The sequence below is a fragment of the Cherax quadricarinatus genome, chromosome 84 (genome assembly GCF_038502225.1).
Source record: "Cherax quadricarinatus isolate ZL_2023a chromosome 84, ASM3850222v1, whole genome shotgun sequence".
Lineage (NCBI taxonomy): Eukaryota > Metazoa > Arthropoda > Malacostraca > Decapoda > Parastacidae > Cherax > Cherax quadricarinatus.
In genome coordinates this window covers 10893241-10920425 of record NC_091375.1, presented here as the reverse complement: position 1 = coordinate 10920425, position 27185 = coordinate 10893241, and the positions used below count along the sequence as shown (strand labels likewise).

The window sequence follows — 27185 nt, the reverse complement described above, 5'->3', positions numbered from 1 at the left end:
CTCTTATCTTTGCCACACAGCACTGAATCCTTACAAATTTAGCACTTTACATGAATGTATATGCATTTTGAGGTGAACACGTGTCAACTGTATTATTTGGAAAGCAACTATGTTAAGTGACAATTCAAACTACTATTTGGCACCTTTGCTGTAGACTCTCACTGATTTCCTAATACTGTGTTCCATCAACAATTGTAACTATCATCCTTTCAGCCCATGTTCTTCCCTAAACACCCACACCACTTCCCACCCCCCACCTGTCCCCTTCTTCCATTCCCTCTGCTAGACTGCTGATGACTCATGGGTTAAGTGCTTTCCACAAGTGTAATAACTGACACCACAACACACTACTGTATATGGAAACCATTCTACATACATGATTTTTTTTTTTTTTCAACAAGTCGGCCGTCTCCCAACGAGGCAGGGTGACCCAAAAAAGAAAGAAAATCCCCAAAAAGAAAATACTTTCATCGTCATTCAACACTTTCACCACACTCACACATTATCACTGTTTTTGCAGAGGTGCTCAGAATACAACAGTTTAGAAGCATATACGTATAAAGATACACAACATATCCCTCCAAACTGCCAATATCCCAAACCTATTATTATTATGATAAATTATTTGATCAAAAGTATAATACTGTACTAACACACTGAGATACATGAAACATCCATGTATTTTTATTAAATGTTTTGCCTGTGCAGCAAACCTTATTACTTTAATACAGAAGGATGAGGGCAGAGACTTTTATATGGGTACTGGGGGAATACATCATCACATGTGGGAATGCCCCACTAGTGGAAGTCATGCCCACAAAGGAATTAAGGTGGGTCCACTACATTGCTAAATCTTTGGTTCATCTTATTTGTTTGACCAACTTCCACTAGTGGATCCAACCTACATGTGACAATGTCTTCAACCACTGCACCTCTTCACTTCTTCCACTGACTAATATAAAGATCTCTGTCCTCGTGCCTCTATTAGTTTGATAAAGCTTATTGCACAGGCGAAATGTTTCTCATTAGATAACCAGGTGTTGCACATGTATCTTATTCATTAACCAAATAAACCTTACAGTAAATGACTTCTACGTAGAAAAAAACAAAAAGGTAAATTTTTAGACCTAAATCTAGAAAAAATTTAATTACATCCAAGTAGTCTATCTGAACTTTTTTTTTTTTAACACATCGACTGTTTCCCACCAAGGCAGGGTGTCCCAAAAAAAGAAGAAACACTTTCATCACTTATTCCATCACTGTCTTGCCAGAGGTGCTGTTTGAATGGGCTCTAAGCATGAGAACAATTCCCAGGTACAAAGACTATCAATATGCACAGAAAATAGGAGAGGCATAAAAAAAATTGCTAGGAAGGTTCTAAAACTGGCGATTTATGAGGTAAAAGTGTTATGCATTCCTAGTGGTTCGTTAAATATTTAAAGCATATTACAGGTGTGAAGCAAATACTTGTATATGGAAAAAAAGGAATAAGTAGAGATATCAAACATGTACAGCAAAATCAGCAGTTACATTTTCTCAATTTTGTTAAATAACATCTCTAAATACACTGGAATGTCATTAGAACAAGGTCTCGAGTCAGAGTGGGGTACAAATTTCACAGCCACTTGACTCATATTCAAATTTTCAGTCAAAATGCTTTGACACGACCCATAAGAAATTCCCTCAGCATTTTACAATGTCTATCCTGGATACTCCGAAGATGATCTTCATGAAAAATTTCCCTTACTTTTTCAATGCTGGCATCTGTTTTTGACAATGACGAGTGACCATGGCATTCATCGTCCTTAACTGATGTTTGTCCTGCTTTGAATCAAGATAGCCATTCAAAACAATTTCTGAATCATTGCTTCATCACCAAACACTTGCTGAAGCATTCTGTGAGTTTCACTAGGCATTTTACCCAGCTTAAAACAAAATTTCACACACATACACGAATACGTGTGCAAGCACACACGTGCACACATGCATGCTGTTCTTTCTTTTAAAGATTTCAATTTGTTACACAAAAATTTGCAGTGCACTGACATGACAAAAATTGCCCATCTCACCTCAACAGAATGATCACTGAAACTCGCCACTCTGCTTCACAAAAGGAGTGAAGTACCGCACAACGTGATCTACACTACTGCTATATTTCACCCAGGAAGCGCATGAAAACTCAAATACAGGTACACAACATTGATTTTCTGGACACTGATGGTCTGGAAACTCTTATAATCCATACAAATTTATGAGCAGGAACTTGAAATTCCCACGGCAGTGTATTTACCACTCGACTGTATGTCACTTATCCAACCTCAGGACCAAGGAATACTGTGCTCTCTAAAAGCAGAAAACAGTTCTGTAATCCGGAAAGGCTTTTGAATCAAAGGGTCTTGAAAATCGATGTTGTACCTGTACGGGAACTTTTTGATAGGATCTAGCACAGTGGAACCTCAGTTTTCGTATGCCTTAGTTTGTATGTAAAACTATAGTTAATCTCTATAAAATGTATTTTTGGTTAATATTTTTGGGTGTCTGGAATGGATTTATTGGATTTGCATTATTTCTTATGGGAAATATTAACAAAATATACATTTTATAGAGAATAACTATAGCTTTACATACAAACTAGGGCATACGAAAACCAAGGCTCCACTGTATGTCCTAGAAAGGTAACTAGGAAAAAAGTGATGGTGAATGAGTCTGGTGACTTTTTAGATCCAACTTCTTCAAATGTCTAAGTGTGGATTATCTGTTGGGCACAATGCATCAGTCCAAAAAAACAAGAAAAGGAAACCTGCTAGATCAAACCTAATAATTTTCTTCGAAATCTCTGCAGTCTATACAGAGTATAGGTCTCACTGGATCATATATGCTGCATACCTTGCAAATATTTATCTTTATCTTCATGTTCTGTGATTATGAGAATGCCCAGGGCTGCATGAAACAGTAATAATGTACACTACATAGATATTTCAATGAGTGGACAAATAAAAAAAAAAAAAAAAAAAGTCCCCAAGTTATGCACAATGTATTAAATTCAAAGTGCCTGCACTCTGAAGGAGGGGGAGGAATATTTGCAGTTTTGAACTGTAGTGTCACAACCCTTTGCCAAGGCAGTGATGGAGTGAATAACAGTGAAAGTGTTTCTTCTTTTTTGGGACACCCTGCCTCGGTGGGAAATGGCTGGCGTGTTAAAAAAATTTATACGTACATTATTGGCAATTTGGAGGGATATGTTGTGTATCTTTATACATATATGCTTCTAAACTGTTGTATTCTGAGCACCTCTGCAAAAACAGTGATAATGTGTGAGTGTGGTGAAAGTGTTGAATGATGATGAAAGTATTTTCTTTTTGGGGATTTTCTTTCTTTCTTGGGTCACCCTGCCTCGGTGGGAGATGGCCGACTTGTTGAAAAAAAAAAAATATGTACATCTACTAAACACACCTGATCTGTTGTATATTACCCGTGACTGGGTTGTTTTTAAAAACAGTATCGAGGGAGAGATGGTGCTTGCCCTCCTCTATGAACTCAGAAGGTATGGCTTCAGATGAGAGGAATTCATATCCCTCAGGATACTTCTCTTGGAATTGCTTTGCTATGTTGAACCCATCGACAAGCAATGTCTTGCCACCTTCTGTAGCTGGCTGCAAACAGTGGAACACTTGGATTCTAATAAAAAAAAGGCAAGACATTACATAATAACCTATGGAAAATGATTTACATATGCCATGGCTTCCACACATCTTAGTAGCAATAAATCATCCATATGTACACTCTTTCAAGTCTTACTTCACTTTAATATTATGGCAAATTTAGTGTTTCTTAACCTGCTTGCTTGTGAAAAATATGTGTTATCCGTGTGGGCACCAATAAAGTCTGTGGAATATGCAGTATCATAATGCTTAAAGTTATTCGCCTGCATGCTCCACATTTCTCCAAAGAATGTCTTCTTGATGAGGCAAATTTTTTCTATGGCTGCCTCTGTTGACTCAGTATCAGCTGGAACCTGCAGGTCAAATATACATAATTAAATTGGAGTTTTAAAACCTGAGATTACAGTACATAATCAATTAATAAAAGCAATGTGTATTTCAATGCATATATTTATAAATAAAATTTAACTCTTTTTAACATACTTTCCAAACTAACAATATTCGTCAATAAACTATTGTACAATATACAAAATTTTCAGAAGAGTATAAAACTTACTGAATTTAAAAATAAACTATATGGTAAAATGTGCAGTAATGTGCATATGGTATGTGGCATCATTAAATTTCTTAAGATTCAAATGCTTCGAACCTGTCAGGAAGAAGGTGAGCCTTCAAAGAATAGAAAATTTAGTGCTATACATATAAAACAATCTCCATGGGGAAGTGGAACAGAATTTTTCCTCCGTAAGCCATGCATGTCGTAAGAGGCGACTAAAATGCCGGGAGCAAGGTAATGTATACAAGAGAAGGGGTTACCTTCTCTTGTATACATTACTAAAGTTAAAAAGAGAAACTTTTGTTTTTCTTTTTGGGCCATCCTGCCTCAGTGGTATACAGCTGGTGCATTGAAAAAAAGAAAAGATTTAAAACATATTCAGAAATGCAACAAACAGCACAACATTAAGTTTTCTGGTGAAACACAAACTGCTGACTATGTATGTATTTGTGATAGTAATTACAACCTTGACAAATGTTCAGTGATAGTGAGACAAGACTATGCTGGAACCGGATAATGTTATGTTTGGGGAGGATATGACGACGATGTATAAAATACTGAGAGGAATTGACTTGGTGAACAGGGACAGAATGTTTCAGAGTGAAGTAATAGAGGCAGGATCCATACCTAGCTTTAAGAAGAGGTACAATAAGGTTCTTGGAGCGGGTCCAGGAGCAATCACATATAGCGGAGTAAACATACACAAAAACAAAAAAACACAATTGATAAGTGCTCTTGACAGCCAGCAACTTGCACAACAAGCCAAATAATGACATTATCATCATCTCAAGAGAAATTAAGTTACTTAATATTTAAGCTTCTTGTGTCATTTAATACCCACTGTGAAATAAGCATTCCCTTATATACTGAACATAACCATTTTAACTTTAAAAGTATAAAATATAGGAAAAGTATTGCTATCAACCAAAAGTTCCCCGAATTAAGCCTGAATGCCTTCCACATCCCCCCCCAGGCGCTGTATAATCCTCCGGGTTTAGCGCTTCCCCCTTGATTATAATAATAATAATAATATCAACCAAAAATTGGGTATCAGTTATTGGCAAAATTTTGGTACTGTCCCATCCCTATTTTTAAGTTAGGTTAGGTTAGATAAGGTTTGTCAGGAAACGGGACAAGCATTTCTTGATATGGGTCTAGAGATTTTGGTCATCTGACCTAGGCCTTCTGCTGGCTTATCGGTCCACCCCTTTAAAAATTATGATTACTACTGATATCTGTTAATCAGTTTTAAGATAAACCAATGATAGCATACTACTGTAGTGTACTGAGTACCCCCATGTCTAAACAAGAAGTCATTTTCTTTTTACCCATTACAGTATTTGGAGGTCCACCCAAAATATATGAATTATGGTGACTAAAATCAGAAAATGCTCACACACTTCTTTATATCATACTGTACCCAGGTAAGTAAAAATCTGGCAAAACATCAGTCTTGCATTCAAAGGCTTCCCTGGCACTTTACAATGCCTCTAGTCATCCTATTGTGATGCTGCAGAATTACAACCCACATGTGAAAGTCATGCATTTTCCACTTCGCATCACCTCTTCACTCAACCTCTTTAGCCCAAAAGTTATAAAACTACACTAACGGGAAGACTGGGAAGAGAATCTGGGAATTGGACAAGAAGCCTCAAAACAGAATCCATGACTTTTTTGTACAGGTTCCACATTGTCGATGCAATTACTGACAGTCATCACATGATGTGGTGAACCAGTTTACTGTAAACACCATATTGCAAAAATTATGACATGTTGTAGTCAATCTGCAAGGTTTACTCTAAACTGAAAAAGTTGATTAAAGAACTGGCAAGGAATGTAGATGGTGATTACAGCACTGGCAAGGAATGTAGGTGTTGATTATAGAGCTGGCAAGGAATGTAGGTGGTGATTATGGAGCTGGCAAAGAATGTAAGTGGTGATTATAGAGCTGGCAAGGAATGTAGGTGGTGATTATAGAGCTGGCAAGGAATGTAGGTGGTGATTATAGAGCTGGCAAGGAATGTAGGTGGTGATTATAGAGCTGGCAAGGAATGTAGGTGGTGATTATAGAGCTGGCAAGGAGTGTAGGTGGTGATTATAGAGCTGGCAAGGAATGTAGGTGGTGATTATAGAGCTGGCAAGGAATGTAGGTGGTGATTATAGAGCTGGCTAAGACTGTAGGTGGCATCAAGGCACCCATCCCTTCAGGGTGGTATGCCTTGATGCCAGTGAACTTAGTGAAAGGCTCCTGATCCTAATGACTGGATTTATCCTCCCCTTCCTTGGTCTTAACCTGAATGTTTCCTGGTCCTGAGGAATAAATAACAAAAAAGGCACAATACCGTGACTGGAACGATACACAAATAACCCGCACATAAAAGAGAGAAGCTTATGACGACGTTTCGGTCCAACTTGGACCATTGACAGTCACACTCTGTGTGACTTTGTCAATGGTCCAAGTCGGACCGAAACGTCGTCGTAAGCTTCTCTCTTTTATGTGCGGGTTATTTGTGTATGTGTTAGGTAGATGGAGAGAATATTTTGAGGAACTTTTAAATGTTGAGGAAGAAAGGGAGGTGGTAATTTCATGTACTGGCCAGGGAGGTATACCATCTTTTAGGAGTGAAGAAGAGCAGAATGTAAGTGTGGTGGAGGTACGTGAGGCATTATGTAGAATGAAAGGGGGTAAAGCAGCTGGAACTGATGGGATCATGACAGAAATGTTAAAAGCAGGGGGGATATAGTGTTGGAGTGGTTGGTACTTTTGTTTAATAAATGTATGAAAGAGGGGAAGGTACCTAGGGATTGGCGGAGAGCATGTATAGTCCCTTTATATAAAGGGAAAGGGGACAAAAGAGATTGTAAAAATTATAGAGGAATAAGTTTACTGAGTATACCAGGAAAAGTATACGGTAGGGTTATAATTGAAAGAATTAGAGGTAAGACAGAATGTAGGATTGCGGATGAGCAGGGAGGCTTCAGAGTGGGTAGGGGATGTGTAGATCAAGTGTTTACATTGAAGCATATATGTGAACAGTATTTAGATAAAGGTAGGGAAGTTTTTATTGCATTTATGGATTTAGAAAAGGCATATGATAGAGTGGATAGAGGAGCAATGTGGCAGATGTTACAAGTATATGGAATAGGTGGTAAGTTACTAAAGGCTGTAAAGAGCTTTTATGAGGATAGTGAGGCTCAGGTTAGGGTGTGTAGAAGAGAGGGAGAATACTTCCCAGTAAAAGTAGGTCTTAGACAGGGATGTGTAATGTCACCATGGTTGTTTAATATATTTATAGATGGGGTTGTAAAAGAAGTAAATGCTAGGGTGTTTGGGAGAGGGGTGGGATTAAATTATGGGGAATCAAATTCAAAATGAGAGCTGACACAGTTACTTTTTGCTGATGATACTGTGCTTATGGGAGATTCTAAAGAAAAATTGCAAAGGTTAGTGGATGAGTTTGAGAATGTGTGTGTAAAGGTAGAAAGTTGAAAGTGAACATAGAAAAGAGTAAGGTGATGAGGGTATCAAATGATTTAGATAAAGAAAAATTGGATATCAAATTGGGGAGGAGGAGTATGGAAGAAGTGAATGTTTTCAGATACTTGGGAGTTGACGTGTCGGCGGATGGGTTTATGAAGGATGAGGTTAATCATAGAATTGATGAGGGAAAAAAGGTGAGTGGTGCATTGAGGTATATGTGGAGTCAAAAAACGTTATCTATGGAGGCAAAGAAGGGAATGTATGAAAGTATAGTAGTACCAACACTCTTATATGGATGTGAAGCTTGGGTGGTAAATGCAGCAGCGAGGAGACGGTTGGAGGCAGTGGAGATGTCCTGTCTAAGGGCAATGTGTGGTGTAAATATTATGCAGAAAATTCGGAATGTGGAAATTAGGAGAAGGTGTGGAGTTAATAAAAGCATTAGTCAGAGGGCAGAAGAGGGGTTGTTAGGTGGTTTGGTCATTTAGAGAGAATGGATCAAAGTAGAATGACATGGAAAGCATATAAATCTATAGGGGAAGGAAGGAGGGGTAGGGGTCGTCCTCAAAAGGGTTGGAAAGAGGGGGTAAAGGAGGTTTTGTGGGCAAGGGGCTTGAACTTCCAGCAAGCGTGCATGAGCATGTTAGATAGGAGTGAATGGAGACGAATGATACTTGGGACCTGACGATCTGTTGGAGTGTGAGCACGGTAATATTTAGTGAAGGGATTCAGGAAAACCGATTATTTTCATATAGTCGGACTTGAGTCCTGGAAATGGGAAGTACAATGCCTGCACTTTAAAGGAAGGGTTTGGGATATTGGCAGTTTGGAGGGATATGTTGTGTATCTTTATACGTATATGCTTCTAAACTGTTGTATTTCTGAGCACCTCTGCAAAAGCAGTGATAATGTGTGAGTGTGGTGAGTGTTGAATGATGATGAAAGTATTTTCTTCTCGGGTATTTTCTTTCTTTTTTGGGTCACCCTGCCTCGGTGGGAGATGGCCGACTTGTTGAAAAAAAAAAAATAAATAAAACACTTAAAGGGGTTAGCATTACTCTCAAAAATGAATACTGGATGAGAGTAACATTGGCAGACTGAAGAAGAAATACTGTCGATGGAATCTTGGGAACAAGGGTATTATCTCACAACAGAAATCATGTGCAAATCCCTACTTGTCATTGATAAGACTTAAGTGTTTTAATAAGACTAAGTGTTTGCCTTGAAAGAGATTCTAGCAATGACAGAAGCCTTAACTTTAAATGTTCTTAAATTCTTTACATTGCCATAATGTCAGCTCTACAAATCACCCCACTAAATCCATCAACATGTGAGGATTCTCCAGGAACATCCACAGAACACTCACCCAGTATTCTCAAATCCCAAATCCTTTACAAAATATTCAACTTCAATAAGTGAGGTCTGCCAAAATAAATAGTGAGAAATGAACAGTACCTCATTAAGTTTTGCAATAAAAAGAAATTCAAGACTAGAAACCTAATCCACATTTTTTTCTGTGAATTCTTCAATATATATACAATGCCATTCTAATGCACAATTTTCAGGAGTATACTCTACATGCTGTCTTATACAAGTGTTTCTTTCACAAAATTTAATATTTTTATGTCAGGTAACAAAATGCAAGTGATGAAAACCACACACCTCTGAGATGAAGGCAAACCCATGTCTGATGACAGAGTATATGAGTCTCCGGACACCATCTTTCTCAGGATCATAAAGGTCTCCCAGAGGAACCTGTTAGATAACATTGTCTGTTAAACTTACAAATTATTAGTGGACAGAGAATCATGCCATCATCATGCATTATACTCAATGACCCACATGGGTTTGGTACTGTCTACAAAATATTGTGTATCTAAAACACATTTCACTTTTAAGGCATCCTTGTACCTCATCTCTGGTTTTTATACATTCAGCTAAACAAACACGTTAATTATTGATAGAAGTAATGCCTTGATATTTGCTTATACTGCACCTTATTCCTTCTATGGTTTGATAAGGAGCCACAAGCAAAACTTTATCTTAGCATCTTCACACTGTACTCAGGAAATTTACTAGTCATTTATAAATAATATGCTACTAGAACATCACAATGCTGCTTTTTTAATGAGTTATGTAATGAGTTGGTCCACTCCTGAAAAGAGTCAAGCATAGACCATGTAATATAGAAGGGCTTGTGCTATAGTACACCTGGTCGGGAGCATGAAACTTTTGTCTTATCAACATCTCTCTAGCCAAGAGCAAGGGCATGTCTACACATTCACTCATCCAGTTACAAACAGATAGATGAATAAGAACTGGCAAATTTCTCCTACATCCATCACTTCCATAAATGTGACTAAAGGATTAGTCTTATACTGATAAAACATGAACAGATTATCCTATGAGATTGTAGGTGCAAAAACACAGATACAGTCCTTCATGAACCAGATGTACAAATGCTTCACAAATGTTAGAACCAATCTGATATACCACAGGGGCTGACAACGATCAGTGGAAGCCTGGCAGCAGTTCCTGGGCTACCAGGACAGCCAATTAACCAAGAACTATTCTGAGCATAAAAGCAAGTGTGATATTATACAAGTGTTAGTAATGGACAACACACCATCACAACCTGGCTGATGCAGCACATCATGCAGGATCTTGTCCACTTTCCTCATGAACACTTCTACTATGTTTCAGCAATATTTGCTGGTAGAAGTTTAAATTCATGGACCTTGAGTGTTGACAAAGTGTTTGAAAATTGTACTTATGACACCCCTGCTTTTCTTTGGGTTTATTCTACACTTGCCATATCTTTCACGACAATTGAGTTTTATAACACTGAATACCAGTATATTAGGGACTTGTTTGTTTCACAATTAAAAATGACAGAGGATCAAGCTTGCAATATTCCTTGCACTGAAGGAGCTCTACAAGTTTAGTGGTTTAAATAAATAGTCTCTCACCTTTATTATATTCTAAGTGTTCTAAGGTCTTCCCAGTACTCAAGGCTGGACATTTTACTGATTAAATGCAAGCAGTATAATAATAATAATAATAATAATAATAATAATAATAATAATAATAATAATAATAATTTTTATTATTATCACACTGGCCGATTCCCACCAAGGCAGGTTGGCCCGAAAAAGAAAAACTTTCACCATCATTCACTCCATCACTGTCTTGCCAGAAGGGTGCTTTACACTACAGTTTTTAAACTGCAACATTAACACCCCTCCTTCAGAGTGCAGGCACTGTACTTCCCATCTCCAGGACTCAAGTCCAGCCTGCCGGTTTCCCTGAACCCCTTCATAAATGTTACTTTGCTCACACTCCAACAGCACGTCAAGTATTAAAAACCATTTGTCTCCATTCACTCCTATCAAACACGCTCACGCATGCCTGCTGGAAGTCCAAGCCCCTCGCACACAAAACCTCCTTTACCCCCTCCCTCCAACCTTTCCTAGGCCGGCCCCTTCCCCGCCTTCCTTCCACTACAGACTGATACACTCTTGAAGTCATTCTGTTTCGCTCCATTCTCTCTACATGTCCGAACCACCTCAATAACCCTTCCCCAGCCCTCTGGACAACAGTTTTGGTAATCCCGCACCTCCTCCTAACTTCCAAACTACGAATTCTCTGCATTATATTCACACCACACATTGCCCTCACACATGACATCTCCACTGCCTCCAGCCTTCTCCTCGCTGCAACATTCATCACCCATGCTTCACACCCATATAAGTGCGTTGGTAAAACTATACTCTCATACATTCCCCTCTTTGCCTCCAAAGACAAAGTTCTTTGTCTCCAGAGACTCCTAAGTGCACCACTCACCCTTTTCCCCTCATCAATTCTATGATTCACCTCATCTTTCTTAGACCCATCCGCTGACATGTCCACTCTCAAATATCTGAATACATTCACCTCCTCCATACTCTCTCCCTCCAATCTGATATCCAATCTTTCATCACCTAATCTTTTTGTTATCTTCATAACCTTACTCTTTCCTGTATTCACTTTTAATTTTCTTCTTTTGCATACCCTACCAAATTCATCCACCAATCTCTGCAACTTCTCTTCAGAATCTCCCAAGAGCACATTGTCATCAGCAAAGAGCAACTGTGAGAACTCCCACTTTATGTGTGATTCTTTATCTTTTAACTCCACGCCTCTTGCCAAGACCCTCGCATTGACTTCTCTTACAACCCCATCTATAAATATATTAAACAACCACGGTGACATCACACATCCTTATCTAAGGCCTACTTTTACTGGGAAATAATTTCCCTCTTTCCTACATTCTCTAACTTGAGCCTCACTATCCTCGTAAAAACTCTTCAATGCTTTCAGTAACCTACCTCCTACACCATACACCTGCAACATCTGCCACATTGCCCCCCTATCCACTCTGTCATACGCCTTTTCCAAATCCATAAATGCCACAAAGTCCTCTTTAGCCTTATCTAAATACTGTTCACTTATGTGTTTCACTGTAAACACCTAGTCCACACACCCCGTACCTTTCCTAAAGCCTCCTTGTTCATCTGCTATCCTATTCTCCATCTTACTCTTAATTCTTTCAATAATAACTCTACCATACACTTTACCAGTTATACTCAACAAACTTATCCCCCTATAATTTTTGCACTCTCTTTTGTCCCCTTTGCCTTTATACAAAGGAACTATGCATGCTCTCTGCCAATCCCTAGGTACCTTACCTTCTTCCATACATTAAATAATTGCACCAACCACTCCAAAACTATTTCCCCACCTGCTTTTAACATTTCTATCTTTATCCCATCAATCCCGGCTGCCTTACCCCCTTTCATTTTACCTACTGCCTCACGAACTTCCCCCACACTCACAACTGGCTCTTCCTCACTCCTACAAGATGTTATTCCTCCTTGCCCTATACACAAAATCACAGCTTCCCTATCTTCATCAACATTTAACAATTCCTCGAAATGTTCCCTCCATCTTCCCAATACCTCTAACTCTCCAGTTAATAACTCTCCTCTCCTATTTTTAACTGACAAATCCATTTGTTCTCTATGCTTCCTTAACTTGTTAATCTCACTCCAAAACTTTTTCTTATTTTCAACAAAATTCGTTGATAACATCTCACCCACTTTCATTTGCTCTCTTTTTACATTGCTTCACCACTCTCTTAACCTCTCTCTTTTTCTCTATATACTCTTCCCTCTTCCCATCTTTATTTCTACAAGTTAACCCCTTCTCCTGTATAAATTACTAAATTTAAAAAGGAAAACTTTGTTTTTCTTTTTGAGTCACTCTGCCTTGGTGGGATACAGCCAGTTCATTGAAAAAAAAAAATCTACAAATATATGTACAAGGTATACAGGCCTAGCTGAGATTAATGACATACTTCTATATACAAAATCCCTTGTTATGCAGAGCATTTCAGGCAAATTAGGCCAGTCTTGTCCCCAGGATGTTACGTACACCAACTGACTAACACCCAGGCAGCTACATACTGCTAGGTGAACATGGACAGCAGGTCTCTTAAGGAAACACATCCTAATGTTTCCACCCACTTTAAAATATAAACAGTAATGTTATAATTCAATATACTGTAATAATAATAATGTGGCTACAAGGTATGATAACAAGGGTTTGATAACTTACCGTGGTCAGGTGTGCTGCGGGGAACGTTGTAGCTTTCCAAAGGAGCCGAGGAACTTTATATGATGTTCTCTGACCTTCAAAAGAATTCTGCCACAGGAACTTGTACTCATATTCAGAGTTATGGCCATCTGGCCCTGTTGAATAAAAAAAAAGTCAAGTGCATATTATATAAATAAAAAATCTTATATTTTTCTACATACAAATAATGTACCCATGCACAAATAACCTGCACAAAGGGGAGGGGAGCTTACGACAATGTTTCGGTGCGACTTGGACCATTTACAAAATCACACTTTACACTGCACAATTTATTAGCATGTGGAATACTAAAACTATTAATAAGATTGTAAAATGATTCCTGCATAACTATACATTTTTCAGATATACTTACCAAAATACCTTGTCCATTTTATCAGATATATACATGGTATCTACTTTCACTAATTTACCTTGGTACACCTTGAGTCATTCTAATCTCATTCAACATCTATGGAAATTTTCGTACGGATTCAGCATTTGTTTTTAATATAATTTTTTTTTTTTTTTTTTTTTTTTTCAACAAGTCAGCCGTCTCCCACCGAGGCAGGGTGACCCAAAAAAGAAAGAAAATCCCCAAAAAGAAAATACTTTCATCATCATTCAACACTTTCACCACACTCGCACATTATCACTGTTTTTGCAGAGGTGCTCAGAATACAACAGTCTAGAAGCATACACATATAAAGATACACAACATATCCCTCCAAACTGCCAATATCCCAAACCCCTCCTTTAAAGTGCAGGCATTGTACTTCCCATTTCCAGGACTCAAGTCCGACTATATGAAAATAACCGGTTTCCCTGAATCCCTTCACTAAATATTACCCTGCTCACACTCCAACAGATCGTCAGGTCCCAAGTACCATTCGTCTCCATTCACTCCTATCTAACACGCTCACGCACGCTTGCTGGAAGTCCAAGCCCCTTACCCACAAAACCTCCTTTACCCCCTCTCTCCAACCCTTTCGAGGACGACCCCTACCCCGCCTTCCTTCCCCTATAGATTTATATGCTTTCCATGTCATTCTACTTTGATCCATTCTCTCTAAATGACCAAACCACCTCAACAACCCCTCTTCTGCCCTCTGACTAATACTTTTATTAACTCCACACCTTCTCCTAATTTCCACACTCCGAATTTTCTGCATAATATTTACACCACACATTGCCCTTAAACAGGACATCTCCACTGCCTCCAACCGTCTTCTCGCTGCTGCATTTACCACCCAAGCTTCACACCCATATAAGAGTGTTGGTACTACTATACTTTCATACATTCCCTTCTTTGCCTCCATAGATAACGTTTTTTGACTCCACATATACCTCAACGCACCACTCACCTTTTTTCCCTCATCAATTCTATGATTAACCTCATCCTTCATAAATCCATCCGCCGACACGTCAACTCCCAAGTATCTGAAAACATTCACTTCTTCCATACTCCTCCTCCCCAATTTGATATCCAATTTTTCTTTATCTAAATCATTTGACACCCTCATCACCTTACTCTTTTCTATGTTCACTTTCAACTTTCTACCTTTACACACATTCCCAAACTCATCCACTAACCTTTGCAATTTTTCTTTAGAATCTCCCATAAGCACAGTATCATCAGCAAAAAGTAACTGTGTCAATTCCCATTTTGAATTTGATTCCCCATAATTTAATCCCACCCCTCTCCCAAACACCCTAGCATTTACTTCCTTAACAACCCCATCTATAAATATATTAAACAACCATGGTGACATTACACATCCCTGTCTAAGACCTACTTTTACCGGGAAGTAGTCTCCCTCTCTTCTACACACCCTAACCTGAGCCTCACTATCCTCATAAAAACTCTTAACAGCATTTAATAACTTACCACCTATTCCATATACTTGCAACATCTGCCACATTGCTCCTCTATCCACTCTATCATATGCCTTTTCTAAATCCATAAATGCAATAAAAACTTCCCTATCTTTATCTAAATACTGTTCACATATATGCTTCAATGTAAACACCTGATCTACACATCCCCTACCCACTCTAAAACCTCCTTGCTCATCCGCAATCCTACATTCTGTCTTACCTCTAATTCTTTCAATTATAACCCTACCGTACACTTTTCCTGGTATACTCAGTAAGCTTATTCCTCTATAATTTTTACAGTCTCTTTTGTCCCCTTTCCCTTTATATAAAGGGACTATACATGCTCTCTGCCAATCTCTAGGTACCTTCCCCTCTTTCATACATTTATTAAACAAAAGTACCAACCACTCCAACACTATATCCCCCCCTGCTTTTAACATTTCTGTCATGATCCCATCAGTTCCAGCTGCTTTACCCCCTTTCATTTTACGTAATGCCTCACGTACCTCCCCCACACTTACATTCTGCTCTTCTTCACTCCTAAAAGATGGTATACCTCCCTGACCAGTGCATGAAATTACTGCCTCTGTTTCTTCCTTAACATTTAAAAGTTCCTCAAAATATTCTCGCCATCTACCCAATACCTCCATCTCCCCATCTACTAACTCCCCTACTCTGTTTTTAACTGACAAATCCATATTTTCCCTAGGCTTTCTTAACTTGTTTAACTCACTCCAAAATTTTTTCTTATTTTCATTAAAATTTCTTGACAGTGCCTCTCCCACTCTATCATCTGCTCTCCTTTTGCACTCTCTCACCACTCTCTTTACCTTTCTTTTACTCTCCATATACTCTGCTCTTCTTATAACACTTCTGCTTTGTAAAAACCTCTCATAAGCTACCTTTTTCTCTTTTATCACACCCTTTACTTCATCATTCCACCAATCACTCCTCTTTCCTCCTGCCCCCACCCTCCTATAACCACAAACTTCTGCCCCACATTCTAATACTGCATTTTTAAAACTATTCCAACCCTCTTCAACCCCCCCACTACTCATCTTTGCACTAGCCCACCTTTCTGCCAATAGTCGCTTATATCTCACCCAAACTTCCTCCTCCCTTAGTTTATACACTTTCACCTCCCTCTTACTTGTTGTTGCCACCTTCCTCTTTTCCCATCTACCTCTTACTCTAACTGTAGCTACAACTAAATAATGATCCGATATATCAGTTGCCCCTCTATAAACATGTACATCCTGGAGCCTACCCATCAACCTTTTATCCACCAATACATAATCTAATAAACTACTTTCATTACGTGCTACATCATACCTTGTATATTTATTTATCCTCTTTTTCATAAAATATGTATTACTTATTACCAAATTTCTTTCTACACATAGCTCAATTAAAGGCTCCCCATTTACATTTACCCCTGGCACCCCAAATTTACCTACTACTCCTTCCATAACATTTTTACCCACTTTAGCATTGAAATCCCCAACCACCATTACTCTCACACTTGATTCAAAACTCCCCACGCATTCACTCAACATTTCCCAAAATCTCTCTCTCTCCTCTACACTTCTCTCTTCTCCAGGTGCATACACGCTTATTATAACCCACTTTTCACATCCAATCTTTATTTTACTCCACATAATCCTTGAATTTATACATTTATAGTCCCTCTTTTCCTGCCATAGCTTATCCTTCAACATTATTGCTACTCCTTCTTTAGCTCTAACTCTATTTGAAACCCCTGACCTAATCCCATTTATTCCTCTCCACTGAAACTCTCCCACCCCCTTCAGCTTTGTTTCACTTAAAGCCAGGACATCCAGCTTCTTCTCATTCATAACATCCACAATCATCTCTTTCTTATCATCTGCACAACATCCACGCACATTCAGACTTCCCACTTTGACAATTTTCTTCTTCTTATTCTTTTTAGTAATCTTTACAGGAAAAGGGGTTACTAGCCCATTGTTCCCGGCATTTTAGTTGACTTTTACAACATGCATGGCTTACGGAGGAAAGATTCTTATTCCACTTCCCCATGGATATAAAAGGAAAATTAATAAGACCAAGAACTATTAAGATAAAATCAAAGAAAACTCAGATGAGTGTGTATAAATAAATGTGTACATGTATGTGTAGTGTGACCTAAGTTATTAATTAAAGGTACAACCTCTGGAACTGGACTGGGGACCCTCATCCTCAGAGAAAAGAATAAACTTGCTTTGGCGAAACCTCAAGGTTCTTCCCGAAGCTGTTTGAATATTGTCTTCTCCTACCACCCCCTATATTTTATGTAGACTTTATTAAAGACAAAATACATTGACAAAAATATAATAGGAAGTAAACAACAAAAATAACATCTCCGAGCTACATCTCGAATACTTCGTCCAGCTCCCCAGCGGTGGGTCACCGGGTGAGCAGTGGGCCACTGGGGGAGTGGTGGGTTGCAGGGGTGGGCCACAGTGGTGGGCCACAGGGGTCACACAGGACTTGCTTAATGGGAGGCATTCAGGTTAGAGTCAAGGAGGGGAAGCATAGGTTCAATTCCTTAGATGAAGAGAGCCTCATTGGCATCATGGAACCTCGCTTGAGTAGATGAAATGAGGGAAAAAAAAGTAGACAAAGAAACAGCTCATGATGAAATGTTTGTGTATGGCACCATACCTGTGACATACCATTGACCAATGGGTTCTTTAACCCTTACAGACCAACCTGAGGCCAGGGTTCTTTGCAGTCTACCATCTAGAATACTAGCATCAAACAGGAAGCTCTCAGCTTGTAGAGGTTCTCGAAACAAGCTTTAGACCATACCAAACTGAAGGACCTAGGCTTAAACCTGGGTGAAGCTGGATGTACAGGCAAGTCTTCTAATGCCTGTTGCCCCTGTTCACCTAAAAGTAGTAGTCGTGATATTTACAAAGCACTTTCACCATGTAGGTCACTCAGCTCTCATACAAATAAAATAGTAATGATATACAACACACACACACACACACACACACACACACACACACACACACACACACACACACACACACACACACACACACACACACACACACACACACACACACACACACACACAGAGTAAAAGCGAAGATAAAATTAACAAACTGTAAAAGCTATGAACATTAATGAAACTATCATACCATGTTAAAAAAATAACAGTTTTATAGGGAATATTTTCTCATTCCCAGAATGAAAACACCTAAAGATGTTTGTGCATTTTGTCCCTTTTCTTTTTTTCATGCTTCAAGTTTTAAGCTATAATGTATTTTGAGAATGACTCTTACTTCTGACTTGAAAATTCATACTACATTGCTCCTTACTGAATATTTGCCTGAAATGCATTGCATAATTAGCAGCTTTCTATTGAACTACAGTAATATGTTTATCTATGTTTGAATGGCTCAGAGAAATACTCATTACTATTATTATTATTATTATTAATATCAACTGCTGGAGGGAGATTAAGGGTCATCTAGACCTATTGTGTGTGTGTGTGTGTGTGTGTGTGTGTGTGTGTGTGTGTGTGTACTCACCTATTTGTACTCACCTATTTGTGGTTGCAGGGGTCGAGTCACAGCTCCTGGCCCCGCCTCTTCGCTGATTGCTACTAGGTCCTCTCTCTCCCTGCCCCATGAGCTCTATCATACCTCGCCTTAAAACTATGTATGGTTCCTGCCTCCACCACATCACTTTCTAGGCTATTCCACGGCCTGACTACTCTATGACTGAAGAAATACTTCCTAACATCCCTTTGATTCATCTGAGTCTTCAACTTCCAATTGTGACCTCTTGTGTCTGTGTCCCATCTCTGGAACATCCCGTCTTTGTCCACCTCGTCTATTCCGCGCAGTATTTTATATGTCGTTATCATGTCTCCCCTGACCCTCCTGGCCTCCAGTGTCGTCAGGCCGATTTCCCTCAACCTTTCTTCATAGGACAATCCCCGTAGCTCTGGGACTAGTCTTGTTGCAAACCTTTGCACTTTCTCTAATTTCTTGACGTGCTTGACTAGGTGTGGATTCCAAACTGGTGCTGCATACTCCAGTATGGGCCTGACGTAGATGGTGTACAGAGTCTTAAACGAATCCTTACTGAGGTATCGGAACGCTATCCGTAGGTTTGCCAGGCGCCCGTATGCTGCAGCAGTTATCTGATTGATGTGCGCCTCAGGAGATATGCTCGGTGTTATACTCACCCCCAGATCTTTTTCCTTTAGTGAGGTTTGCAGTCTTTGGCCATCTAAACTATATTGTGTCTGCGGTCTTCTTTGCCCTTCCCCAATCTTCATGACTTTGCATTTGGCAGGGTTAAATTCAAGGAGCCAGTTGCTGGACCAGGCTTGTAGCCTGTCCAGATCTCTTTGTAGTCCTGCCTGATCCTCGTCCGATTCGATTCTTCTCATTAACTTCACATCGTCTGCAAACAAGGACACTTCTGAGTCTATCCCTTCCGTTATGTCGTTCACGTATACCAAGAACAGCACAGGTCCTAGGACTGACCCCTGTGGAACCCCGCTTGTCACAGGCGCCCACTCTGACACCTCGTCGCGTACCATGACTCGTTGTTTCCTCCCTGTCAGGTATTCTCTGATCCATTGCAGGGCCTTTCCTGTTATGTGTGCCTGGTCCTCTAGCTTTTGCAGTAACCTCTTGTGAGGAACTGTGTCGAAAGCCTTCTTGCAGTCCAAAAATACGCAGTCGATCCACCCCTCTCTCTCTTGTCTTACTTCTGTCACCTTGTCATAAAACTCTAGTAGGTTTGTGACACAGGATTTTCCTTCCCTGAAACCATGCTGGTTGTCAATTATACACTTGTTTCTTTCCAGGTGCCCCACCACTCTCCTCCTGATGATCTTCTCCATGACCTTGCATACTATACTCGTTAGAGATACAGGTCTGTAGTTTAGTGCCTCATGTCTGTCTCCCTTTTTAAAAATTGGGACTACATTTGCCATTTTCCATACCTCAGGGAGTTGCCCAGTTTCAAATGATGTGTTGAAGATCTTTGTTAATGGCTCACACAATATCTCTGCTCCCTCTTTAAGGACCCATGGAGAGATGTTGTCTGGTCCCACCGCCTTTGAGGTGTCAAGTTCGCATAGCAGCTTCTTCACCTCCTCCTTGGTTATATGTACCTCATCCAGCACTTGCTGGTGTGCCCCCCTGTTCTGATTTCTTGGAGTCCTACTGGTTTCCACTGTAAATACCTCTTTAAATCTTGTGTTGAGCTCCTGACATACCTCTCGGTCGTTTCTTGTGAATTCCCCATCACCCTTCCTCAGTCTGATTACCTGGTCCTTGACTGTTGTTTTCCTCCTGATGTGGCTGTACAACAGCTTCGGGTCAGTCTTTACTTTTGATGCTATGTCATTTTCATATTGTCTCTGAGCCTCCCTTCTTATCTGTGCATATTCGTTTCTGGCTCTTCGGCTGATTTCTCTATTCTCCTGAGTTCTCTGTCTTCTGTACCTTTTCCATTCTCTAGTACACCTAGTTTTTGCCTCCCTACACCTTTGGGTGAACCAAGGACTCGTTCTGTTCTTCCCATTATTTCTGTTTCCCTTGGGAACAAACCTCTCCTCTGCCTCCTTGCATTTTGTTGCTACATAGTCCATCATTTCTTGTACTGGTTTTCCTGTCAGTTCCCTCTCCCACTGAATGTCTTGAAGGAAGTTCCTCATGCCTGAGTAGTTCCCCCTTTTGTAGTTTGGTTTTTCCCAGCCTATTCCTGCTACTCTCTCCACTTGGAGCTCAACTATGTAGTCGAAGCACAGAACCACATGATCACTAGCTCCCAGGGGCCTTTCATACATGATACCCTCGATGTCCGAACTACTCATGGTGAATACAAGGTCCAACCTTGCTGGTTCATCCTCTCCTCTCTCTCTGGTAGTGTCTCTAACATGTTGATGCATGAGGTTCTCCAGTACCACATCCATCATCTTGGCTCTCCATGTTTCGGGACCCCCATGGGGCTCCAGGTTTTCCCAGTCAATCTCCTTGTGATTGAAATCACCCATAACTAGTAACTTTGCTCCCCCCATGTGTGCTCTCCTGGCCACCTCGGCTAGTGTGTTGATCATTGCTCTGTTGCTCTCATCGTATTCTTCTCTTGGCCTCCTGCAGTTCTGTGGTGGGTTGTACATTACTGCAATTATCACCTTATGTCCCTCAGACTGGATTGTTCCTACTAAGTAGTCCCTTTCGCCCATGCCATCCATTCCTTCCATTTTCTCAAAACCCCACTGGTTTTTAATGAGCAGTGCAACTCCTCCTCCCCCTCTCCTCCCTCTGTCTTTCCTGAAGATTTGATATCCGGATGGAAAGACTGAATCTGTTATTATTCTGGTGAGTTTTGTTTCTGTGAGTGCTATTATGTCTGGGGATGTCTCTTTGATTCTTTCGTGCAACTCCTCATACTTGTTTGTTATTCCATCTGCATTTGTATACCACACCTTCAACTTCTTTTCTAAGACTGTGGTCTGGGAAGTATATTGGGGTTGGGGAAGTGGGAGACCTGGTAGGGAACTATGGGTTGTTGCTGTGGGGGTGAAGTTTGTAATGTAGTGGGTGGGGGCATTGGATGTGGCATGGGTGTTTTGATTTAGAGTGTTTGGTTGCACTGGGGTTGACCTGGTTGGGAGGCTTCTATAGAAAGTTGTGAGGGGGGCTGTGTTAGATCTTCTTCCTGGGTCTGGGATCTCCTGTCTGTCTTCTCCATCCCCTCTCTTTCCTCCTTTCTCCTTTGTACCATCTCTCTCAGTTTCTTCCTTTCTTCTTGTGTTCTGTCGCGGTCGAGATACACCCTCCTGTATGCCGTCATGTCCCTTAATCGTGCTTTCTCCTGCAGTATCCTGGTCCGAGTCGCTTCTGCCTTGAAGGTCACTCTCACTGGCCGGGTTCTTTTTTTTACAAACCCCCCTATTCTCCGAAAATTTTCCAGCTGGGTCATATCGTCTTCTCCTATTGCTTTCATGATGCTTTCAATTGCTTTTTTTTCCCCTTGTTTTCTTGCTTCATATGTTTCCCCTTCGACTTCCTGGAGCCCATACACAAAGACTGACCTCACCCTTTCATTCTCCCACTGCATATCCCTGTGTATCCCCTCATTTAATTTGGTTTCCTCCACTGCAGCTTTCCTTTCATCAGTTTCACTGGCTAATGTACTTGGGCTCAGTGGCCTGTCATTTTCCCTTCTCGGCTTTCCTTGGGCTCTGTTGTTGTCTGTTAGGGCCTCCACATAAAGCTTAGCTCTTTCATTTGCTACAGTCTCCTCTGATAGAGCATCTCCATGCAGTTGTGCCCCTTCTTTCCCTACAGTCCCCTTATTTGTGGCTGAGGTAGCAGTCTCTGTTGTCAATCCCAAAATGTTCTTTAGTTCTTTAGGCTGTTTCAGATTTTTCAGTTCCTCTTCTAAACTCTGTATCCTAGCTTCTGCTGCTTTGACATGCACCTCCCACTTCCTGCTTTCCATATCTATCCTCTCTTCCATTCTCATGCTAAGTTCTTCTAGTTTCTTTTCCCATTCATGATCCCTTTTTATGAGCTCTGCTGCCCAATCTTCCTGTGCATTTTCCTCCTCCTGTCCCTTGGTTTTTCTTGTTACTCTCTGGCAACCCATTTTTGTTTTATCCTGATTGCCTCAGAGTGGGAAACCTATGTAGTTCTGTATGTTAGGTTAGTAGTGTGTGTGTCAGAGTGTGGGGGGGGAAGTAGTGGAGGAACTGTGGCTATTTGGGAGCTGAGTGGGGAGGGGTGGGGAGGGTTTGGGGTGAACGGGGGAGGGGAGGGTGATCGAGGGAGGGGATGGATCAGGGGAAGTAGTGAGATGTCGGTGGTGAGGGGGGAGTGTGTGTGTGTCTGGATATGTTGTGTGTGTGTGTGTGTGTGTGTGTGTGTGTGTGTGTGTGTGTGTGTGTGTGTGTGTGTGTGTGTGTGTGTGTGTGTGTGTGTGTAATTTTGTGTGTAATTGTGTGTGGAATTATTTGTGGGTTTATTATGTACTGAAAGGTAGGTGGCTTGTGCTTGGAGTGTAATGTAGATTCTCAGTTGTCGCTTGTGTCCACAACCTCTTCTGACCTGACTCCCACCCTTGCAGTGTTGCCTATATCACCTGCTTATAGTGAGTTAATCGCCTTGTTCAATGGATTACCATTTGCTAAACCTTATTGAATACTTGAGTGCCTATTCTTTATCGTGCTATGAGAGTTAGACCATTCACATTCAGCTTGGCGGTTAAATTGGAACCTGGACCCCAGTTTTTGGTCTTGCTATTAACTTAACTGTGCTTGAAAGTGTTTGAACTTCAGCTTCTGGTCCTGCAGCTGACTTAGCTTCACACGGTGAAGGCCTGGGTTCGATTTCCAGCCAGGGTAGAAACACTGGGTGTGTTTCTTTACATCGGTTGTCTATGTTCCCCATCAGTAAAATGGGTACCTGGGTGTTAATAAACCATTTTAATGGTGTGGGTCGCATCCTGGGACACTGACCTAATTTGCCCAAAATGCTCAGCATAACAAGCAGCTTTCTATATAGTAGTATGTCATTGATGTCAGCTAGGCCTGTATACCATGTACATGTACTTGTAGTAAATAAAGATATTTCTTTCTTTCTTTCAACACACCGGCCATATCCCACCAAGGCAGGTTGGCCCAAAAAGAAAAACGAAAGTTTCTCTTTTAAATTTAGTAATTTATATGGGAGAAGGGGTTACTAGCCCCTTGCTCCCAGCATTTTAGTTGCCTCTTACAACATGCATGGCATACGGAGGAAGAATTCTGTTCCACTTCCCCATGGAGATAAGAGGAAATAAACAAGAACAAGAACTAGAAAGAAAATAGAAGAATACCCAGAGAGGTGTGTATATATATGCTTGCACATGTATGTGTAGTGTGACCTAAGTGTAAGTAGAAGTAGCAAGACATACCTGAAATCTTGCATGTGTATGAGACAGACAAAAGACACCAGCAATCCTACCATCATGTAAAACAATTACAGGTTTTCGTTGTACACTCACTTGGCAGGATGGTAGTACCTCCCTCGGTGGTTGTTGTCTACCAACCTACTACCTAGGAATAAAGATATTATTATTATTATTTTTAAGGGAGACCTCAGGATACTCACTGCATTATTTCTATTTATTTTTATGCTAAATTTTATTTAATTTCTCGGCAAGATTGTTAATCTTTGGGTTATATCGAGTTAAAAGACAGGGGTTACAGATGACACTTTCTGGGGCATGGGATGCTTTACTTGGGCATGGCAGCTACCAAAATTTGTCTAAATAAAAACAAACAACTTTATTTCTTTGTGTAGTATACAAAGTGTAGTTTACATGTAATTAAATATTGTTTAGCACAAAGAAAGCCACTAGCATGCATATGCATTTCAGGCAGATTAATCCTAATGCTTACACACTACTTAAGGTTACTGAATGGTAAAATTTTAATTATGCATTATTATAAAAAGAGAGGTAGCAAAAATAATACAATAGTACAATTTACAACAGAGAGGTAGTAAAATATTTACAAGCAGCACAATTTACAATAGTACAATTTTAAGCATATATTAATACTTTAAACTGATTTATTACACCTGGAGTATAACCTGAAGAGAGTTTCGGGGGTCAATGCCCCTGCGGCATGGTCTGACACCAGGCTTCGTGGTGGATCACGATCTGATCAACCAGGCTGTTACTGCTGGCCACATATAAACTGATGTACGAACCACAGCCCAGCTGATCAGGTATTGACTTTAAGTGAGTTAATTGGGATTTATTAAGTAGTTTCAAATTGGCTCTATGATTTCAGGCTATGGGAAGATTATAAGAGATGGAATAGAAACAGGAAGTAGTTGGACGAGTTGGTTTTGTTTGGTAAAGTGTTGGTGTAGTTATGTTTGGGAGATGAGGTGATTTTTAATTATAGCTCTAAAATGACTGGCAGATAGGGAACCCTTTACATTTAACCCTTAAATTGTCCAAATTCAGATCTATGTTTACGCACGTAATGCTCTGACCTTGATTTTCTCCGTATAAAAACATGTAAAAAAAAAAAAAGTAGATCTACGTTTGGACTGTTTAAGGGTTAAATAGGGAACCAAGCACATAGAGCACAAATTTAAGAAATCTAAGCTGAGTAATAGTGAAAAATATGGTAAAAAATAAGAATGCATGCATACTACCATTCAATAAATTGACGTGAAAAAAATGATGGGTTATGTGGTGGTAATGTGTACATTATTGGAAATGACAATAAATATGAACATTGGGTGAAGATACATGTAAAAGAGTGAAGATCTAACTTTACTGAGAGCATACCAGACGAATATTGTACACAGAGATAGAAAAAGTAAGCCCAAACACTGTATAAATTGGATCTTCATGCCAAGAAACATGTTGTGAACAAAGATTATCACATCTCAGATACTTACACTTTATTTTTAATACCTCTTTAGTTGTGCTAACAGCAGCTGGCCGAATGTTCAAATTAATATCATTAACATCGTAAATTCTTTGATGTGTTTTGTGGTTGTAACACAGAGGGCAGCGGCAGTGATCCCGCAACCAGAGGTAAGGCAGGTAGAGACTGTGAGGCCAGCGGGGGTGGTGGAGCTCCACTTGTGCACCACACTCCAACACTTTGGTGTCTACAATGAAAAAAGTGATCAGAAAACTAAATATCATGCACACAAATAACTCCACTTAATTTTCCAAATTTTTAAAACTATCAATTCCCTTTATTTTATTTATCAATGAATGCATAATACAGCACTGTACATTACTTGGCTATTTTTTAACATACTGGCCTTCTCCCACAGAGGCAAGGTGACCCAAAACAAGTGTTTCTTCTTTTTTATATTTACTAATTTATACAGGAGAAAGGGTTACTAACCCCTTACTTAACTACATAAAACAAAATTTCATTAAAATATGCTAATGCCCAACATTTATTGTCTCACCTTAGTTTAAAATACTAGACAGTAATTTACCTAAAACACAGTTTACTTTTTGATATATGTATACAAAATATCATAAGAACATAAGAAAGAAGGAACACTGCAACAGGCCTACTGACTCATGCGGAGCAGGTCCATGTCCCTTCCCTATGGATTAGACCAATGACCCCCCCACTGGATTAGCCCAATGACCCACCCAGTCTGATCATCTCCACTCAAGGATAGAGCACTGCACCAGACCCAGCAGCACAAGCTAGTCAGGTCTAACTCACACCCACCCACACCCACTCATGTATTTATCTAACCTATTTTTAAAAGTATTCAACGTTTTAGCTTGAATAACTGTACTCGGGAGTTTGTTCCACTCATCCACAACTCTATTACCAAACCAGTGCTTTCCTATGTCTTATTTAGAATACTTATCCTTCTCACAATACATATGAGTGATCTCTCATATGTAAGTACAGCAGTGTATCAACATTATTACTGTTATATAAACTTTACAATAACAGGTCATTATTTAACACCTGTAGAATTTCCATTTTCTGAAAATTAGTCAACTTGTTTTCTTACAACCAGTCCTTCCAACATGCAGTACAGTACATGTACATTTGTACACAAGTAATAAGCATTGGTTAATGGTAGTAAAAAATGTACAGTTGAGGTATGACTTACACTGTACAGTACAATACTCCTCTTACCTCTTGATAAGGGAAATTATTGAAATACATTAAACACAAGTACAATCTGAGATACACAATCTATATTCTGCGACAAGGCTGTGATAATTACGGCATTAAGTCAATACTTTGTGACAAATCATTGATAGTTTGCAATAATTTGTGCGTCGTATGTAATAATTCACTTACAAAATATTGACAGCTTCATTTCCTACATCTGTCTGACTTTTTGGGTTATCCTAAGTTTTCTACACATATGATAATGTATGATAATCT

The 27185-nt window shown here is 39.8% G+C and overlaps 2 protein-coding genes across 2 annotated transcripts in view; one reads left to right on the top strand and one right to left on the bottom strand.

Annotated features, from left to right (window-relative positions):
- The window catches only part of ave (Protein aveugle), a 29889-nt gene extending 26431 nt beyond the window's left edge, over positions 1-3458 (top strand). The window contains exon 6 of the mRNA XM_070103065.1: positions 2078-3458. The gene's annotated coding sequence lies outside the window, so the exon portion shown is untranslated. The remainder of the gene's footprint in view (positions 1-2077) is intronic.
- The window catches only part of Tmlh (Trimethyllysine hydroxylase), a 38677-nt gene that overhangs the window by 2550 nt on the left and 8942 nt on the right, over positions 1-27185 (bottom strand). The window contains exons 4-8 of the mRNA XM_053799554.2: positions 25705-25920; positions 13355-13488; positions 9362-9454; positions 3837-4015; positions 3454-3678 (exon numbers count right to left, since the gene is read on the bottom strand). Coding sequence (XP_053655529.1) covers positions 3454-3678; positions 3837-4015; positions 9362-9454; positions 13355-13488; positions 25705-25920 — 847 coding nt within the window. The remainder of the gene's footprint in view (positions 1-3453; positions 3679-3836; positions 4016-9361; positions 9455-13354; positions 13489-25704; positions 25921-27185) is intronic.